Raw genomic sequence first — 20,227 nt, 5'->3', positions numbered from 1 at the left:
GAGCATCAGTCTCCTTATTTGTAGCCTGGGAATACCAACAATACCTCCCTCACAAGGTTTTGGGGAGGATCAAATAGGATAAGGTATAGAAAGTATTTTACATGGTGTGTGACACATAGTAAGAGCTTATGACATGTTAGCTGTCATTATTCGGGCTGATTATTACTGACTGCTATGGACCGAATGTTTGTGTCCCCTCAAGTTCATGTGCTGAAGCCCTGTGTTGAAGAATGGTATTTGGAGGGGTGGCTGGGTGGTTCAGTTGGTTAAGCAACTGCCTTCGGCTCAGGTCATGATCCCAGGGTCCTGGGATCGAGCCCCACATCGGGCGCCTTGCTGAGCGGGGAGTCCACTTCTCCCTCTCCTTCTGCCTGCCGCTCCCCCTGCTTGTGCTCTCTCTCTCTCTCTGTCAAATAAATAAAAATTTTAAAATCTTAAAAAAAAAAAAAGAATGGTATTTGGAGGTGGAACCTTTGGGAGGTAAGTAGGTCATAATGTTGGAGCCCTCACAAAGGGGATCAGTGTCTTTATAAGAAAAGGAGACTAGATCTCTCTCTCCTTCCCTCCCTGTCCCTGTCTCTCTCTCCCTCTCTCTCTCTCTCTCTCTGTCCCCCTCTCCCCCCAGCCCCCCACGTGAGGATACAGAGAGGACACAGCTGTCTGCAAACCAGAGAGTCCTTACCAGAATCCAACCATGCTAGCACTCTGATCTCAGACTTCCAGCATCAAAAACAGTGAGAAATAAATTTCTGTTGTCTAGGCCACCCTGTCTAAAGTATTTTTTTATAACAGCTAAGACACCAACCTCAACTTAACCAACACACCATGCCTTCTGTCATGTATTACTCACTGCCCAAAACACACAGACTGGTCTTGTCCAAGAGGCTTTGCTCTAAATCCCATGAACTCCTGCTCCAATCGGTTGAGTTCTATTCTTAGGTATGGTGCCTTGAGTTTATTCCCGAGTCTGTTTATGTCAGTTGTGCTTGCTATTGGAGTCATGTGACTTAATGAAAGTTTACAACAACTGATGGAATGCAGAAAGGAAAAGAAAGATGTCTACCAAATCTAAGTTAAATGGAAAAGACTCAATAAAAAGGGAAGTCACTAAAAAAAGTCACGTCAAATGAGGCATATGCACAAGATAACTGCCAGATGGAGATGACAAAAGTGTGGAACTCTGGAAGGATTCTGCACTTGGACTTCTTCCCAAGTGTCTAAGTTTCTGTTCCACTTTATATAAACCCAAACTATAAATCGTCAGTGATGTAATGTGGGTGTGGTTTAGGCAGAAAGACATGTCTAATCAGCAGCCTCATCCATCAAAAAATTGGCAAACAAATGTACATTTTTATATAAGTACATTTTATTGTAAGTTATAATTCAATATATGTAAGACATGGATTTTTTTGTGTGTGTGTGTGTGATTCTCCTCCTTACTGGCTTTGTTTCAACCAACCCTAATCACACCAAATAAGAAGGATCGTATAGTTTTATTATCAAAATTATCAATGCTATTATAATCAAGTGGATGAGACAAAGACTACTGGTATCTCCATTTTACAATGAAGCAAGTGGACTCAAGAGACTTGTCCAAGGTCACTTAGCAGGTAAGGAGTGGGTATTTGAACCCAAGTCTGATACCAAAGCTCACAGCTTATGCTGTCTCTTAGTGACCCAGGGGGTGGACAGCTCACTCCCCTAGACCACATCCTGGCCCTCCAGATGTTAATCAATCTCTGAATGCTATCCTTGCCCACCCCCTACCCCTTAGCTTCTTACCTTAGGGCCTGGACGTCCTGGGTAACCCGGGAGACCTGGCACCCCAAGCTTACCCTACAGAGAAATTATGGGACAAATGTCAGAAATTGCAACCTGAAGTTCAGAAAAGAAAGGGCAGGATGGCTGGAGCATGGTGACAGGGGCAATAGGGTGAGATTCAGGGAGTTCAAGTCTTGGCTCCTGCCTGCTAGGGGCATATCTTTGGGCAACTCATTCTATTCTATTCTGTTCTATCTCAGCTTCCTTATCTGCAAAATGGGGATAAAAATTCCTGTTGCCTGTAGTGGTTTTGGGGATAAAAATCAGATACTGTGCATGAAATTGCTCTGTATTGCTGAGTTAAGGAATTAGAGATGGTAAGTGTGGTAGCAGCCTCCTGAGGTTGGAGATAAAAGAGCCAAGGGCAGAAGGCAAAGGGCCAGGGAACATCTTGGCTGCAGGATGGGAAGCCATAGAGTAGACTGGAGAGGGTGACCAAGGTCCATTCACCTTCTCCCCAGCTGAGCCTGGGGGACCCTCCTCGCCAGCCAGCCCCTCCTGCCCCTTCAGCCCTTCCGGACCATCCTCTCCCCGGGGGCCGGGGGGGCCGGGGAGCCCCTGGAATAGAAAGGAGGTATCAGACCCTGAGTCACTCCTGCTCCCTCCAGCCCCCTATCTGAGGCCCAGCACCCTCCCCCCTTCACTGTCTTCCCCAAGTGCCCCAGAACCACTAGATCCCTCATCTGGAAGTCATCTTACCCGATCTCCTTTGAGCCCCCCATCACCCTTGAAGCCCGGGAAGCCATCCTCTCCCTAGGTGGGAGAGAGTGTAGAGGTCAGAGGTCAGGGTTTCAGGGAAGGGATACAACCAGAGTCCCATTATTAGGGCTCCCCCGCAACCAGGACCCCCCTCTCTTCTCACCTTCTCTCCTTTCTCCCCCTGGAGACCCCGGTTGCCAGAGGTACCCTGAAAAATAAAAAAGATCTCAAGTCCCTTCCCTGCTTACAAAGGGCCCTCCAACTCAGTCCCCTGCCCCAAAATAGTCAGGAGAGTCCCAAAAGGATACTGGACAGGAGTGGAAGGGGGCAGCCTTAGAGGAAATGACCTTTCTCCAACGCTGCTAGTGTGGTGTGCAAGAGGCTGCCTCTCCACCCCTCTTCCCACTGGCAACCTCCCAGGGTCATCTGTGTGGGGGTGTGCAGGGAAGGCCAAATTTCCGAGTAATTGATTCCAATCTCCCGGGGACACTGTGTCCACAGTTCCTTCTGGCAGGAGAAAGAGGATGAACATTCCAGGCCCCAGTCTCATTCTAAAGGCAAAGGAATGTTCTCCATTGTGCTGGCTACAATGTGACTCTGTGCCTGGCAACAAGGCGAGTCTGTACTTAGCTACAGCAAGGCTGCTCAGTTCAAGCCCAGGTGCCCAAACCCTGGCCTTGGGTTGCAATGAAAACTGCACTTGGCTACAATGTGACTGAGCTCAGAGACTGTAATGAAATTGCACTTGGATACAACATAACTGTGTTTTGACAATAGCATGATTGTCTCCAGCCACAGAGAGACATATGTAACCGAGCTCAGAGACTATAATGAAATTGCACTTGGATACAACATAACCATGTTTTGAGAATAGCATGACTGTCCCCAGCCACAGAGAGACACAATGTAACTGAGCTCAATGACTATAATGAAGTTGTACTTAAATACAATATAACTGTTTTGACAATAGCATGACTATCTCCAACCACAAGGGTATTCACTTGACCACAATGTAACAAAGCTTAGGCTACCATGATTCTCTGACCCGGGCTACAGTGTAATTAGACTCAGTTACAACATAGGCTTCAACTATATATAACTGTGCCTGGTTACAATGTAACTCTGAGTTTGGCCACCCATAGGACTCTGTGGCTGACTACGGGGACTATATAGCCCCCTCCTTGGTTATAGTATAACTGAGCTTGCCTACAATGCAAAAATGTGGTGAGTTGCTTCTTGGCTACCACCAAACTCTGTTCTTAGACCACAGGTACCATTCTTGGCTACACTGTAACTGGACTCATATTAGATGTGAATTCCAATGCCTCTGCCCTTGGTCAACAGTATAGCTCTTGGCTGATCCCAGCATTTTTGTGCTTGAGGATCACATGGCTCTGGGCTTGAGTTAAAACCCAACTGTCTGGGGCACCTGGGTGGCTCAGTCATTAAGCGTCTGCCTTCGGCTCAGGTCATGATCCCAGGGTCCTGGGATCGAGCCCCGCATCGGGCTCCCTGCTCTGCGGGAAGCCTGCTTCTCTCTCTCTCCCACTCCCCCTGCTTGTGTTCCCTCTCTCGCTGTGTCTCTCTCTGTCAAATAAATAAATAAAATCTTTAAAAACAAAAAACAAAAAAACAAAAAAAACCCAACTGTGCTTCACTACGGTGTGCTGACCTGGACCGTGTTTATAGTGAAATGGGTCCAGCCTCTGATGGACCTAACTATTCTCAACTACAAGGCAACAACTACACTACTTCCCTTTGGCTGTTCAGCTCCAAGTAACGCACACACTTCTACGTATGGTCACTCAGATTGAAACCCCACTCCCACCACACCTCTCCTAGCTGACTGATACCTCTCACCACACATGCACACATTTCTTATGAACCTGGTTCCCCGGAGCCAATGTCAATGACTCATCCCTACTTGCAGGCCCCAAGTATCACGTACCTTCACACCCCGAGGTCCAGGATAGCCCGGGGGTCCTGCTGACCCTTGTGGACCCTGAGATGGAGATAAGATCAGTGCCATCCTGTTCTACCCCTACCCGCACTGTGTTCCCAGTGCCCTCAACTCTCTCCTCATGAGCCCTGCCTATCAACCCTCATCCCCAACCCAGTCTCTCCTGAGGGCACTCACCTGGGCCCCTTTCTCTCCCGTGGGGCCCTCATGGCCTGGGTGACCCTGGGGAAAGGAGTTGTCAGAGACCAAGATTTGCCATCCAAATTCCCAAACCTCCCCCTTCACCTTCCTCCTTTTGCCCGAACCCAGTTCTCACCAGAGGGCCATCAGATCCTGGAATGCCTGGAATTCCTGGGTTTCCAGGGGGACCCTGAAAGAAGATGAACAGTAGGGGGAGACGGATGGGTCTCGGAGTCTGGCATCCCACCAGGAACAGCCTTACTCAGACCTGCAGCTACTCAAGGTCACAGAACAAGCATATCCCACAGGCTAGGAAATCTCTCCCTAGCTTTGCCCAGACTTGCTGTGTGATCCTGGGCAAGCCTCCTTCCCTCTCTGAGCCCCAGAAATCCTCCATCTCTGGGAGAGTTGAGACAAGGGAGGTAAAAACAGTGTTGGGGGGAACTCCCCAGCCACATCCTTTTCTTCAGAAGTGCCTCTGTCTTCATCTGATGAGAGGTGGGCCCAGGCAGGCATGAGGTGACCCCCTATGTTCTACAAATAGTGGATAGGTCCAGAAGTGGGCACCTTGGACCAACTAAGCCAATCAGATTTTCTTCTGAAATTTTGAGGTAAGCGACACCTCACTTCATAGAAACTATAATCAGATGGATTTGGGTAAAGAAACTATAAGGTCAAGAGGAGCTAGGGGCTGAAATTGTAATTAAAGTAGCACAAAACCATGTAGAAATGGAACTTGGGGGTGAAGACTAAGATACGTGCAGCAAGAAGCCTGTTTGCTGGGGGAGATAGAACAGATGTGCACAGGAATAAAGATGACACCATAGGGCCCCAGAGAAAGGGCTTTCCTGGCCCATGGGTCTTGCTAATATTTGCAATGACTGGCATCTGTGGGTTCCCCTAAATCCAGATAATATGTGATCTAGCTTTGGTGGATTTGTGTTTCTCCCAACCAACCCTTCCCTAACAATGATATTTTTTTAAACTCTGGGCTTGTTTAAGGAATGTTGCAATTTATCATTACCCAGGGCTAATAAAAGGGTCCTGGTGGGAAGCTTTTCCTGCAGATAGAGCTGAAGGAAGAAGACGGGAGAGGGTGGTGGTAGGTGGGGCTGTCACTTACCTTCTCCCCAGGAGTGCCAATGGGTCCCTGAGGGCCATGGAGTCCCTGAAAACATAAAAAAGAAGGTAAAGGTGGGGCGCCTGGCTGGCTCAGTTGGCTAGGCAACCGACTCTTGATTTCAGCTCAGGTCATGCTCTCAGGGTTGTGGGATTGAGTCCCGCATCAGGCTCCACACTGAGCATGGAGCCTACTTGAGATTTTTTTTTCTCTCTCTCTCTTCCTCTGCCCCTTCTCTGCTTGCTCTCTCTCTCTTTAAAAAAGGGGGTGAAGAAAGGCATGAGAAATGGGTAGTGAGTTGGGAAGTGGAAAGGCTGGGAGTTGTCTATGACCTTGGCTGACTACTATCGCCCCCCAATTATTGAAAATGATAGCTCAAACCTGGGACCCGGGATTTCCCTGCTGTCCTGGAGGGCCTGGTTCTCCTGGAGGACCCTGGGGAGAAAGTGGGGGTGCTGTGAAGCTGAAAGGGATCATGGTGTTGAAGTGTCAGTGAAGTTGAAATAGGAGTCATGGGAGTGGACAGGGATATGGATGGATGATCACGGAATCAGGACATCAGAAAGCATTAGGGGACAGAAGGCAGAACACGTACCACATTTCCTTTGGCTCCTGGAGCACCATCAATTCCAACTACACCCTGGGGGGAGGAGAGGGTGTGAGACCCGGGCAGATACCACACAGGAGCCTGAGTCTGAGACACTGAGAGGCACAGGTGGAAAGATGAGTGGGCAGAGAAACCAGGTAACAGAAATGGACATGCAGAGGGGACAGAAGTGGGAAAAGGACAAGCAGGGATGTGGACAGAAAGTGACATTCTCACCGGCCGTCCCAGGGGACCAGGGGAGCCTCTAGGGCCGATCAGTCCTCGGGGGCCCTGCAAGGAGGTAGGAGCATTATTCCAGCATCGCTGCTCTGAGGCCCCATGAATCATGACTCCCTCCCCTGTGCCAGGAGCAAAGGATCCAGAGGCCCCTAATACTCACTGGCTCCCCAGCCTGGCCAGTGGGCCCCGGAGGTCCTTCGGCTCCCTGTGGGAAAGCGTTCATCACTTGGTGACGGGGGAGGAGGAAAAACACTCAGAAAACCACCTTCCCTCATCTGGGCAGACTCTTCCAGAGGATCCAAGAGTCAGAGCTTGAGGCAGTAACCAACAGACTGAGCACATGTGATTCAGTCCAGGCCCCTGACCCCAATCCTGGGCCTGCAATCCTGAGTCTCACCTACTAACTCTGGTACTAGCCCCCAGCTCTCAATCTATCTTTTGGAGGCCCACCGAGGCTCCTGACCCTCGCCTCTCATCCTGTCCCCTGAATACTCTATTGCTCTCTCATTCTGGCTTTCTAACTTCTAAACCATTCTCTCTCTTCCAAACTTACCTTCTTACCATCCTCTCCTGGGGGACCAGGTTGCCCCACATGGCCAAAGTCACCCTGGAGTTGGGAATAGAGGGGAGTTCAGAGTGGAAATGTGGGGATAGAGACCAGCCCCACAGGAAAGGAAATGAGGCACAAGGGATCAGAGCTCACACACAGGGATGGAGGCTCCAGTACTGGGGGTGGAGAGGGTGCCATGAATATCAGGAAGCTTGCTATGGGGGAGGGGCCTCATACACTCACCCTTTGCCCTTTCTCTCCAGGTAGCCCTGGCAAGCCATCAAAACCCCGATCACCCTGCACAAAGAGACACCACCTGAGCCCCGAGTCCTTGACCTGATGGTCCCTCCAAGTCCCAATCCTGACCTTATCACCCACCTTAGGTCCTGTGTCTCCTGGGAGGCCCCGAGCCCCATCTGCTCCAGAGCGGCCCTATCAGGGAGGTGACAGCATTTACTATTTGTTGAGTACTTTCCTCATGTAGAATCCTGGGGGATTCTCTGCGTACCAGTTTAACCTCCCAAATACATCTCAAAGCTGTCCATTATTCTTTATCTCTAGGCCCTTTGTTCTAGTCCATGTCACCACCATCATAAAAACTAAAATCTCCATTAAATGTCTAGCTCTGTGTTCCTCGTTGCATTTAAAACTGTCTGGAATTATCTTGTTCATCATCTCCCTCAGTGCACCAGTCTTTTCTTCTGCACGTGCTGTTCCCTCTACTTAGAATACCCTTCCTCTCCTGTTTACCTGGTTATACCTCAGATCTCAGTTCAAGCATCATTCCGTCCAGAAAGTCCTCCTTGACTCTGTGACCTGGCCAGATACCTTTGTGACACACTCAGTAGAGCTGCCATTCTCTGTCCTCAGTGCCCTTATCCCACCAATGACACCAGCAGATCCTGGGGGCATGGAGCCAAGGCTCATGTTGGGTGTTGAGGGATGGATGAGGGATGACCTAAAGACCTACAAGTTACTCACCATCTTTCCCTCCCGGCCAGGGGGCCCAAGAGGTCCCTGAAGGCCTCGGGGACCCTAGAAGAGAAAAAAAAAAAAAAGGAGAATAAGAAGGAGGAACGACTTATTTTAAATCATCATCTAGGAAGGGCAGTAATTGCAAAGGTATCCTTAGCCCCTTCATCATTGTCCTCAAATAGCACTTTATCCTGTGGCTCTGGGAGAAGACCCTCCCCAACCAATCCTGTCCCCATCCCCACCAATCTCACCTGTGGCCCCATTTCTCCCATCTCTCCTTTCTGACCCGGATACCCAGGGAGACCCTTGGAGGAAGAGAGATGAGGTAATGGAGTTAGAGGGAGGTTCCCCCCTCCACTGAGGTATCCCCCCTCCTCCATCCAGACTCCTTACTCACCACAGGGCCTGGGCGCCCAGTGAGCCCTACTGGGCCAGGGGGACCTTTCATAGACAGCTGGAAAGATGGAGGGGAACAGAACTTCAGGTCTCGCAAAAACCCCAACACCCTCCCAAAAGGCATCTTCAGGAGACAAATATCCACCTGCCTCCTGACTAGCCTTCATTATCCCCCACCTCTGTCACTCTCTCAATGTCCTCCCATTACCCCCTGTTGGTCCCTGATTACCCTCTACTCACCTGAGCCTGTTGCAGTACTGCCTGAGCCTGGGCTTGCTGGAAGGAGACTGGGGGTCCTTTGAGGGAGCTGCTTACAAACTGGAACTAGGGGGCAGCTAGTCATGAGGGGAGCCCAAGGAGAGGCCCCCTCCTGGGTCAGGACTAAACCCCCAAGGATGTGCCACCCTATCTCCCTCTTACCGGCATCATGATCACAGTGCCTGGTAGACCCCGGATCCCATCGATGCCAGGGATTCCTGGGAGGCCAGCAGGACCCTGAGAGAGGGAGAGACAGAGGTGGATGGAGGCAGAGAGATGGACAGACAGAGAGATGAGAGAGGTGGAGGGGGAGAGGGGAGAGAGACAGAGAAAGATGGAGGCAGGGAGAGCAAGAAAGAGAGTAGGCAAGAGAAAGACAGGGAGGGAGAGTCATAAAAAGTGGCAGGGATGGAGAGACAGAGAAGACAGAGGTAGTGAGATGGAGAGAAAGGGGCAGAGAAAGACAAAGACAGGGAGAGGAGAGAAAGATGGGGAGACAGAGGGATGGAGGCAGGGGAGAGACAGAGACATAGGGAAAAAGACAGAGATGAAAGACACTCAGGGATAGAGACAAATGGAAGAGAAAAGCAGGGGAAGGCCCCCAGAGAAAGAAGAGGGGTAACAATTCACAGATGGGGAGAGAGATGAGCAAGTGAGGTCAATGCCAGCTTCAGCATGATGCCCTCAGTGCCTGCCTCTCAGGTCCATGTTCAGACATACAAGTTCCCAATTTCAGCTTCACAGCCTGAAACCTCACTCCCCCAGGATATAACCCAGAAGGAATTTCTTACCGGTAGACCAGGGTCTCCAGGGAATCCTGGGGGGCCAGGAGGACCTGAGGGGCCAACCACCCCCTATTGGGGACAGAGGAACAAAAATCATAAGAAGTGCAAAGCTTGAGCCAAGCCAACTTCTAACCCACCACTGACCCTGACCCCATGCACACCTCCTTACCCAACACTGAGCCATCCCTGGCCCCTCAATACTATACTGACCCACATCAACTCCCCCCCCACTTTACATCCCGACCCCTATTTTGACTCATCCTATAAGCTTCAAACATGCAATAATCTTTTAATGATACAGCAACATTATTCCCCAACCCCCACCACAGGAACTCAAACACCCCAACTAGAAGAGAAAGGGGGGGATGCAGCCATGACTCACTCGAAGTCCTGGGGCTCCTGGAGGTCCCTCAAACTGCTGTCCCTGAGGGAGAAATGAGTGTGACCCCCATCCTAGCCCAGACCCCTCCACCTCCTCCTAGTCCCAAATCCCTCACCTGTTCAATTACTGCTGGTTCTCCTTTTGCTCCCTTCTCTCCAGCACCCTGGGGCAGGGGAATGAAGAGAAAAGAGATGTGAGTCCTGGCCACGGTCAAGGAGGAGAGTGTGGACTTTGGAGCATGCTGTAGGGTCCTAATCCTGGAGCTGCCTCTCACTAGTTCAGTGATGGGGAGCAATTTATTCAACTCCTATGGCCTCACCTGCAGAATCAGTAGGTGAATGATAATTGTATATACCCCATGGGAAGAAGAATAAATTAAAACAATGGTTAGTACATAACAAGCACTCAGGGTAAGTTGGCTATGATTATTCCCCTCCTCTCCTGTCCAACACCAAGGCTAGAACCTGGGCTCCTTCCCTGTCTGCACTATTTTCCTAAGCAATCTTATCCAACCCCTTGGCTAAAGGCAGCATCACTCTGCTGTTGATTTCCAAGTCTTTATCTCCAGCTTAGACCATGTCCCTAGAACTCCAAAATCTTCTAACCAATCACCCACTTGACATCTCCATTTGGATGCCAAGCAGGGGTTGCCAATTTAGCACATCCAAAATGAGATCCTTGAGACCTCCCACCTGCTCTTCCTTTAGGCTTCCCCATTTTACTCAAAGGTGTCACCATGCATCTACCAAGCCATCCTTGCATCTTTCTCCATCTCCAGTAGCAAGACCAAAATGGAGCATGGTCCAAATCTGTCCACTTCTCTCTATCCCCACTGCCACAACCCTCATCTCGGTCACCAGGCTGTTGTCACACGGACTACTGGTTTCCCTGCTGCCTCTCTGTCTCCCCCTACAGTCCATATGCTGTTCAGCAGCCAGAAGGAGCTTTTAAAGTTCCAAATCAGATCATGCTCCATTCCAAGTGGCTTCTCATCATGCTTGGACTAAAAGCCAAACACACCATCCTACCCACAGAGCCATCCATTAGCACAGTTCCTGTCACATTAGAATCATGCTAATATTTGTTGACTAAAGTGGGGTGGTGGGAAGGCATTCTAGGCAAGATAAAAAGAAGGCAAAAGAGAAAATGTGGTATGCGGCTCCAGGCAGGAGTCCCTGCCACCCCCATCCCCCCACAACCCAAATCCTCAGACTCACAGGAAAGATCTGGAACTGAGTCTGCGATGGCAGTTCTGCTGCCCGGAAGTCAGGGCCCATGGTGGGGCCACCTTCTTCTTTGTCCTCTTTGGCTAACTTAGTCTCCAGGGTCCTTAGTTCGGTTCCATTGTCAGGGTCCAGGCCCCCCTGAGGACATTGGGACAGACCAAAGTTTGCCCCTGGGCCTCCTCATTGTCTGCCACCACCACTGCCCCAGGACTTTCCTTTCCAGCCCCATCCACTTCCCACTGACCTCTAGCATGGTGACATTGTGGCCGGTGGTCACAGTGGTGGTAATGACCAAAGGTGTGGAAGTCGGAGACAGAGTTGAAGCTGGTGTCTCTGTTTTGGGGATGTCGGTGGAGGTCTGCAACAGGGACAGGAGTATCAGGTCTGGGGTCAGTCCAATAAAGACAAAAAGAGGAGATAGGCTCTGCCCCCCAGGAGTGCCTAGTCTGGGAAGGGTAACAAAGGAGGATTCCCAAAAAACACCAGAAGGGAGTTAGGTAGGGGGCTAGCCAGTGGAGGCAAATGTGTGCTGACTAGATCAGAACAGCCAGCAGGGGGAGGCCTCCTATGTGGAGGAAGAGCAAAGCTGGGCCAGGTCTGGGAGACCTGGAAGGCAGAGTGGGACTGGCTCCAGAGCCCAGTGATCAGAGTCAAGGTCCAGTACTCAGGGCCAGACTCCTGGAAGCCAATCCTATGTGTCCTCTCCCAAGGCAGAGCTCAGTGGTCAGCCAGCCAGGCCACAGAGAGGCTTGGAGAGCTGCAGAGGAATTTGGTCAAGGGCACAAAGACGGTGGTAGAGGCCCAGGTGAGAGGCTGGGGCTGAGGAAGGGGTTGGAGAAGGGTTCTTTTTCTGGGTCTGAGTGATCTTTTCTTTATCTCCACTGATGCTGAGAACAGATGTAGTGCAACCAATGACTCTCCCCCAACCAGGGACCTCAGCCAATGGCCCACACCAAGGATGCCTACCCAGTGACCCACCAGCTAATGATCCCCTATTAATGGCCTCCAGTTATTCCTACGACCCATTAACTCCAGTAACTCCAATTAATGACCCCCATCAATAACCCCTGACTAATGATCCCTACTAAGGGACTTAACCAATGACTCCTCCACTAATAACTCACATCATTGGCCTCACAGCAGTTATCCCCATAACCAGTGACCCATCAGTGGTCCCCCAGGCAATGGCTCCAACCAGTTATTCTCCCATCCAGTGACCTCCCCAACTAATGACTCCAATCAGTGACCTCCTCCACAATAAGCACTAGCTAGTGGCCCCTCAACTAATAAGCCCCACCAGTGACCCCTTAATCAATTATTCCCCTAACCAGTGATCCTCTAACAATGAACACCCATGAGTGAGCCCAACTATTGCTCCCCAACCAATGACTCCCAAACAGTAATTTCACTAACCAATGACCCATCAATGACTTTCCAACTAATAACCTATCAGGGATTCCCAAACCAATTATCTCATCCATGACCCCTTGAAAGTCATTCCTTCAACTGGTGATTCCAGTTGGTGACCCCACTAATGCCTTTTAATCAGTGGTCCCCCACTGATGACCTACCTTCCCAACTGATGATCCCCAGCAATGACCTCTCACCATTAACCCTAAACCAGTGATACCAGTAACACCAACAGTGGTCTCTATCATGACTTCCAACAATGATCTCCACCTAGGAACCTCCCAAACATGGACCTCAATCAATATCTCCTTATAGTGACCCCCCAACCAGCAATCTCTTTCAGGGAAGCCAAAGAATGCCCCCAAATTAGACTCCCCCAATGAATAACCCTCACCAATGACCCCAACGAGTCAACCTCAAACTGACACTCTAACTAATGAAACCATTATTCACCCCAGCTAATGGCTGTCCTTAGTAGCCCTCATCAAGAACCCTCTGATAATAAGGTACTCATCTGGGTGTGCCCCCTTCCTCCAGCCCCTAAAACGGGATGTTGGGGGGCAGAGATGGGAAAACTCATAAGACAGTGCCAGCCGCTCCCCACCCCCCCACCCCCACACACACACATAGTTATCAGTCAGCTGAGAAAAGTCAAAGGTCAGGGATTGGAGACCAAAGGCAGAGAGCTTGGATGAGGCGCCAGCAATCAGTGGGAATCAGAGACCAGAGGTCAGGCAAAGAGCAGAGGTGAGTGGTCGTAGATCCCTTACCTGGTTCTCCAGGGAGCCAGGAGGTGGGCTTGGGGTCCAAATTTCCTTGTTCTTCTTCTTCCTCCCCTTCCCCTTACGACCTCGTCCTTTTTTCTTCCCTTTTCCCTTCCCCTTCCGTCGAGGGGGAGGAGTTTCTGGCTCACCCTGGGGCACCTGAGAAGAGGACCCCCATTAGGTCCAGAGCCCCTCAATGGAGGCCCCATTACTCAGTCATCTGGGACCATGCTGGCACATGGCCCATTGGTCCTGTTTTGAAGCCAGGGCTCACTCAGCCCTGTGACCTAAGGTCAATCATATGATCTGGGGCTAGGAATCACTCAGTTATATGACCTAGGTCAAGGTCACTCATGCCTAGGATCTTTTTGAGGGCAAGAGTCACTCTGTCCCACAGAAAAGGGTCAGAATTCACTCATTCCTGAGACCTGGAGCCAGAGATGACTCAGCCTGTGACCTCAGGACAAGTCCCTCACTCACCCCTGTGGTTATAGGGTCCAGGTTGTCACAGCCGGGAAGGTATCGCTCACAGGCCTGGAAGGCAGCCTGAGGATCTGGGCTTATCAGCAACTCCTGAATATCTCCCTGGGGAGAGAATGGGGGTCAGGGAAGGGAGCTACAGACTGACTCCGACACCCCATCGCAAGCACCAAGGCTCCCTCAACCCAGAGCACCCTAAGTATAAGGAGGGGATGGCCCCACCACAGCCCCAGCAATCCCTATGCCCCTCAAAATTGAGAGGAGGAAGATTCTATCATGGCCACACCAAATCACAACCACGAACCATACCCCACAACATCTGTCCCATCAGGAGGCACATTTATTCCTTTGCTCTCAGGCACATGGTGACACCTAAAACGTGCCAGGTGCCCTTCCAGGCTTTGGGGATAAGGAGTGGAACAAGATGGATGTGGTCCCTGGCCCACTAGAGGGGACACATATCACAACCACACACAGCACAGTCACCACACCAAAAACACATCTGTCACCAGCCACACAATGCCATGCCTTGCCAGCACCCAACATCACAACCACCTGCACACGGTTACACATCATAAAACCAGTGGAGTCCTGTGTCACCAGCTTATTCTCCCACCACAAGTCAAGTATGTGCCATCATGCATTATCGTTTTGTGTCTCTACAATCTCACACACCATGAAGATGCACAGTGATGCATGCTGCTCCCTCTTCTCAGCTTCCTGGCACAAGGTTGAAGCTGGACAACTCCCTTTTCCTATCTCTTCTCCACATTCAGGCTGTGGACACAACTCCCTCCCATTCTGTCTCGGTTTCCCCTATCCCTGAACCCCTACCTCAAAAGTCTCCTCCCCGAGGTCCTGGGTCCCCAACACAGTGAGTCCAGCTGTGCTAATGAATCGAGGCCCATGGCCCAGCGTGGGGGGCTGAGGCTCACAGTCAGCCACCAGAGTCACCATCCTGCCATCCACACTGACTGCCACACGGTGCCACCTGCAAGTGGACAGTCTCAGTGGGGGGGTGCTTCTCACCCACTTCTCTCTAGACCCCAACTTTCCCTATACTCACCTGCCATCCATGAGGTTGACTTGCTGGGGGAGGGGGCTGAAGGAATCACCTAGGAGGCCCAGAGCTGGCCCCAGAGCCAGGCCCAGCTGCCGAGTACCACCCTCATCATAAATGGATAGAAGGACAGACTGGTTGGCTGGCTGGCCCCGCAGAGTGATCAGCATGGAAAAGTTCTCAGGGAAGTGCCCATCTAAAGGGGCAGAGGGAAAGGGGCAGCTTAGATGGCTTAGCAGTGACCCATGCTCCCAGAATGACCCCCTCCTACCCCTTCTGCACTGACTCACCTGGAAAGAGCTCCCACGTGGGGATGCCAAGTGTGCTGGCCTTGCCAACCCTGAATGCCCGGTCACCCTCTGGGGCCCTCTGGGGGCAGAGGCCAGGCCCCTCAAGCACCCCAGCCTGGCCCCCTTGCACGCCCAGGGCCTTCAGCACATCCACAGGGCCTGCTGTAGAGAGAAGCCAGGGTGCAGGGCAGTTAAAACAAACCCAGGACTCCAAGTTAGTAGGTCAGATTTGGGGAATTCGGCCTCCTGCTGTGTTTGTGGGTCAGGGAGAAGGAGCAGGCCTGGGACCTGCACCCACCTCACTACCCCACAGCTGTTCCAGCTTCATCGGCCTGTTGACTCCTATTTTATATTTTGTTTTGTGTTTTTTTTTTTTCTCCCCTTGTTTTTTTGGTGAGGAAAAAAAAGCTGACCTACTTCTGGGATGAATCAAGGCTTCCTGGCCTGAGCCCCAGAGCCAGACTGTCCCCTTCTCTGTACTCCCCCGCACTGACTCCCTGGGGCTGCTTCCCCGGCCTGAAGCCCCCTGCCAGGGGAAACCCGCTTGGAGAGGAGGGGCTCCTTGTGTGTGTGTTTTTCCTCTACCACTTCCCTCTGACCTCCTCCTTTGACCACCACTTCCTCTGAACTCCTCCTCCTTGACCATCATCACCCATGATCTGCTCCCTTTCTCCACTACCTCTCCTAACTTCTTCCTTCTGACCTCCTCCTTGATCACCATCACCCATGACCTCCTCCCTCTGCCTATCCCAGTCATCTCTATCTGACCTGTGATCTCCCCATTTTATCACCCTCTCTGACCTCCTCCTTACGACCACCTCTCTCTAATAACCTCCTGACCTCCTCCCTGTGACCCTATCCCTCTCATGCCAGGAAAGGAAGGAACTGGTCTGGCCCAACCAGATCCGAATCCAGGCCATCCTACCGGCCCCACCCCATACAGCAGGCCAGTGCTAAGTGGAACCACATGGCTTGGGCAGGGGAGGGTGGGGGCTTCCCCTGGGCCCAAAGCCCCTGCCTGCTCTCCCCTTCCCCCAGCAGACTGTCCCACTGACCCCCTGACCCAGCCTCTTGGCAGGAGCCAGTTCTGTCAAATTTGCCTATGACCTCACCCTGGGGGCGGTTCTGCTGACCTCACCAGTGGGAGTCAGGGTAGGGGGCCAGACCTGGGGGAGATAGGGGCTTGGATGAGGGACCCCCATCCGGCTCCTCCTGGGTCAGATCCTTCATTCTCCAAACCTTACAGACCCCTATTCCAGCCTCAGCTCATTCTTGCCCTCAACTCCTGTTCTTTCTTTCTTCTCTCCCCCTCCCTGCCCTCTCTCTCTGTCCCACTTTCTGTGCTGGTCTTTCCAGGTCCCTCTCTGCGTCCAACTCTGAATCAGTGTCTCTCTCTGTCTTACTTCCTAGCTCTCTCTGTCTATTGGTATTTCATATGTATATCTGTGTGGATTACTCTCCCCCTCCCTCTTTCTCTCCCTCCATCCACGCCCCCCAATTCTGCCGCCACCACCAGCCCCCACTCTAATTGCTTGTTCTCTGGCTGGGCTGTCATTAAGAAGTATTTGGGTTACAGTCCCCTGGGACTAAGATCTGAGCTCCCAGGCTCTGTCAACCACAAGGGTCACTCCCCCATGGAATGATCATCCCAGCTGCCCCCTCTCCAGGCTGGGGCCCAGTGGAGGGCTGAGCTCCATGACCCCATTCAGTGTGGCTCTCCCCTCACCCAGATCCCTGTCTTTGTGCTGGGGGAGGGGGTGTCCTCTCAACCAGCTGCTCATTCACATTGAAAAAGTCCTTCCCAGCACCTAACCCAAACATCTCCTGCTTCAATCTTGCATCTCCTCTGTAATGACCTTTCAGAAACTGACTGCCCTTTCTTTTCATGGCTGGCTTTGTGACAAGGAGACACACAAGAGGCATTGAGTCCTGCCTGCAGGGCCAGAGGGTGGGGGTTTGTCAGGGACCCGGCCTGGCCATCCTCCACACTCTCCCCTGGGCTGGCCAGGGCCCCAGGGAGATGTTGGATGGGGTCTAGGATAGGAAGGGAGGCAGGCAGGCACTGGTAGGTGTGACATGGTTGGGATCTCCTCAGAAAAGCAGGAGAGCATAGGTGTGTGGGTGCCATTGTATACGGGCATGAGATTGTGCAAGCATGAGTGTGACTCTATATGGACCAGGGAATGGCTGAGCTTGTGATTTGTGGATGTGTCAGTGTGTGCCAAGTATTTGGACTCCGACGGAGGACCAGATGCTGTTGTTTGGTGTGTGGCTGGGAGTCCATGTGAGTTGGGGTCCTGGGTCCTGGCAGTGAGCAGGTGATGCAGGTGAGTCTGTGACTGTAATAGATCAGACTCCAGATGGGGGGAATGTGGTTATACTTGAGAGTATGGCCAAGTCGGTGAGTAGGTGACTGGTTGTGAATGCTGACAGGGTTGTGTGGATACCAGTGGAAGCATGCGCTGGAGCTGCAAGGCGTAGGAGGGTGACAAAGGCTGTGACCCTGTGGCGGGTGGCTGCTGGGGTTGCCTGGGGCGTGGGCACCGGTGTTTAACATTCCTGGTGTCCCAGAGGGCTTATATTCTGAATGGATGCTTGAGATTGCACGACTGTGTGGGAATGGGACATGGGCCAATTTGGGATAATCCGCATGAGCAGGCACCTCCCTGGACTCCAGAGAAAGTGAGAAGGTGTAGGACGGTGTCTGCGTGTGTGTATGTGTGTGTGTGTGTGTGTGTTGGGGAGCTGAGTTCACATTAGGGAGGGATTTCCAAAAGGGCCTAGCCCAGCCTCTCTCAGACCAGAGATGCCACTTGAGGGACCGACCTTCCCAAACCCCTGGGCGCCCCCAACCCAGAACCCTGCGGGGCGGAGCGCGGCATCCAGCCAGAAGCGCGCAGCTGGGCGTGCGTCAGCGCTGACTCACTCGTCCGGCGGCCCCCTGGACCCCTTGAGGCCCCTGAGAAATTCCTCAAGAAAAACACCCGCGGGTCGCTCAGCTGGGGGCAGCGACTTCCACTTCCGCCCCCGCCCGCGCTCCGCCCCGCCCCGCCCCGCGCCCCGCCCCGCCTCGCCCCTCACCGCAGCCCTCCCGAGGCCCTGTCCATGGTGCTGATCGCGGCTCAGGGGAGCGCGGGGTGGGGGGAGGGGAGAGAAGTAGGGGCAGAGGAGGTGGGGGCGCGCCAGTTGGAGGCAGAGGAGGGAGAGGAAGAATAGGACGAAGCCATTAGGGGAGATGTAAAGGAAACTGAATCCCCGATTAGCCCCCTCCCATACTCGTCCCCACTCACCATCACCCCCAGAAACATCCACTCACGTCGTCCTGGGCCATTATTTACATCCCCAAATCACAACCGAACCCCTCTTCGGGTCACCCAAAGACAATCACACACGTAACACACGATTATTCTCTAAGTCAGCCCCACACAGACACACCCACAACTCACAATCACACACTTGGCCAGGGATCACCCATCACACGTATTCATACAATAATCGTCAACTCCCACACCCAATTTCCCACACACAAATTCACTTCAAATGGCCTCACACACATTGCTACATACACACCTATAAATTGCATTCATTCCAACGCATCCACCAGTAAAACTCGGTCACACGTTTCCCCCCTCCCCCCAGCTGTCACACCCACAAATCGCCCAGAGTCGGATACGCGCCGGAACACAGCACCCCAGCCACGCGCAACACTCACGCCCCCCTCGCACGCCCCCCATTCCTGACTCCACCCCATTTTGGGGGACCTCGCTAGATCCTGCACTCCTGATCCTATGCCTATCTCCTCCTTTCCGGCTCACCGGCCTGAGTCCGGAGCAGAAGCTGCAGCAAAGCCAGGAGCAGGCAGAGGCCCGCCCGCAGCTGGCCCAGGCCTCGGCGACTCCCCATCCCGGCGGGGCCCAACACGCAAGGCGGGGACCGGCCGGGGCGTCTACGGGGCGCGGCGACTCCTCAGGCTCCGTGCACTCACTCGCCGCGGCCGACTTCACTCGGGATCGGCAGGAGACTGCAGGAGACCCCGCCCTGGCCTCGCCCTGCGCTCCAGAGCCGGGCCGGGCGGGGCTCGCTGGAGGGAGGGGGGGGAGGGTGGCTGACAGCTGGTGGAGGAGTTGGGAAAGTTTGTGCTGAGTGCTGATTGGCCGGCTAGGGCTGGAGCCCTGGGCCGGGAGCGGGGCCCTTCTTGCCCCACCCCACAATGGAGGAAAAGGGTCACTCCCACCCAGCCTTAGAATTCGGGGTCCCAGACTTACCCCAAACCCTTTCTCCCTAACAGCCTCCCTCAAAAGAGATTTTAGCCTCATTCAAACCTTCAGCCTCCATCCAGGCCCTGGAATTAAGGCTTTATACAGCTTTATACCAAATCTTTTCTGTCTCACCAAGGTCCCCAGATGAGGTCTCAGCCTGGATGCCAAATTTTCACCCACTTGCTTTACCGCAGTGTCTTAGCCACACAATGGAAGGTACCAGCTTCATCCCAGGCCTTCCCTTCGGGTCTCTAAATAAAGAATCCTCATCCCAGCTCCAACCTCCCACCAGATTACAAAATGGCATTCCCAGCCTTACTCCAAATCCTCATTTCTCCACCCAAATTCCGGAATTGGATGTCCTGACCTCACCCCCAAACCTTTGACACAGATTCCAAAACACAGTTCTCAATTTCCCCCAAATTCTTAATCTTCAAATTTCCATCTGTAGCCCTGATTCAGGTCCCCAAATGGATGCCCTAGCCCCAATTCCAAATCTTCACATATGCCCCACCTTTAAATGGGGAAGTCTGGCCCTACTTCAAAGCAGGGAACTGCCTTAGGGAGAGGTGGATACCTGCCATTCCTGGGGTGAGGTAGAGCTGCCCCTCACCCTACTGGGACCCCCCACTGTGAAGCTCCCTCCCCCTCAGGGGGTCACATGGAGCTGTCTGTGCAATTGAACAAGCGCAGACTTGCGGGATCTGAGGAGAGCTTCTGCAGGGAGGAACCTAAGTGGCGTATCCTGGGCCCTGAACTGCCCCATCATGGGGAAGAGGGAGAAGC

At 52.5% G+C, this 20,227-nt stretch overlaps 1 protein-coding gene across 8 annotated transcripts in view; it reads right to left on the bottom strand.

The window, feature by feature from the left end:
* COL5A3 (collagen type V alpha 3 chain) overlaps positions 1–19,513 on the bottom strand; it is a 36,886-nt gene extending 17,373 nt beyond the window's left edge. For 5 of the 8 annotated variants that reach the window (XM_045863055.3, XM_064571471.1, XM_064571481.1 and 2 more), the window contains exons 1-31: positions 18,998–19,218; positions 15,183–15,344; positions 14,899–15,088; positions 14,667–14,823; positions 13,833–13,937; positions 13,359–13,511; positions 11,423–11,536; positions 11,170–11,316; positions 10,068–10,115; positions 9,953–9,994; positions 9,577–9,639; positions 8,948–9,022; positions 8,768–8,851; positions 8,529–8,585; positions 8,383–8,436; positions 8,138–8,191; positions 7,535–7,588; positions 7,400–7,453; positions 7,160–7,213; positions 6,767–6,811; positions 6,604–6,657; positions 6,376–6,420; positions 6,162–6,215; positions 5,784–5,828; positions 4,797–4,850; positions 4,658–4,702; positions 4,469–4,522; positions 2,684–2,728; positions 2,521–2,574; positions 2,272–2,379; positions 1,783–1,836 (exon numbers count right to left, since the gene is read on the bottom strand). In XM_045863055.3, the coding sequence (XP_045719011.2) occupies positions 1,783–1,836; positions 2,272–2,379; positions 2,521–2,574; positions 2,684–2,728; positions 4,469–4,522; positions 4,658–4,702; positions 4,797–4,850; positions 5,784–5,828; positions 6,162–6,215; positions 6,376–6,420; positions 6,604–6,657; positions 6,767–6,811; positions 7,160–7,213; positions 7,400–7,453; positions 7,535–7,588; positions 8,138–8,191; positions 8,383–8,436; positions 8,529–8,585; positions 8,768–8,851; positions 8,948–9,022; positions 9,577–9,639; positions 9,953–9,994; positions 10,068–10,115; positions 11,170–11,316; positions 11,423–11,536; positions 13,359–13,511; positions 13,833–13,937; positions 14,667–14,823; positions 14,899–15,088; positions 15,183–15,344; positions 18,998–19,085 (2,412 nt within the window). In that variant the 5' untranslated portion in view covers positions 19,086–19,218. Of the gene's footprint in view, positions 1–1,782; positions 1,837–2,271; positions 2,380–2,520; positions 2,575–2,683; positions 2,729–4,468; positions 4,523–4,657; positions 4,703–4,796; positions 4,851–5,783; positions 5,829–6,161; positions 6,216–6,375; positions 6,421–6,603; positions 6,658–6,766; positions 6,812–7,159; positions 7,214–7,399; positions 7,454–7,534; positions 7,589–8,137; positions 8,192–8,382; positions 8,437–8,528; positions 8,586–8,767; positions 8,852–8,947; positions 9,023–9,576; positions 9,640–9,952; positions 9,995–10,067; positions 10,116–11,169; positions 11,317–11,422; positions 11,537–13,358; positions 13,512–13,832; positions 13,938–14,666; positions 14,824–14,898; positions 15,089–15,182; positions 15,345–18,997 lie in introns of all 8 variants that reach the window. The other 3 variants (XM_054504930.2, XM_054504931.2, XM_045863056.3) reach the window with 3 other exon arrangements.
* Between the last annotated feature and the right edge of the window lie 714 nt (positions 19,514–20,227).

The sequence above is a fragment of the Mirounga angustirostris genome, unplaced genomic scaffold (assembly GCF_029215605.1).
Source record: "Mirounga angustirostris isolate CCGP_5_RB_7025 unplaced genomic scaffold, mMirAng1.0.hap1 SCAF_1, whole genome shotgun sequence".
In the NCBI taxonomy this organism is placed as follows: Eukaryota; Metazoa; Chordata; class Mammalia; order Carnivora; family Phocidae; genus Mirounga; species Mirounga angustirostris.
This window is presented reverse-complemented; position numbering and strand designations above follow the sequence as displayed.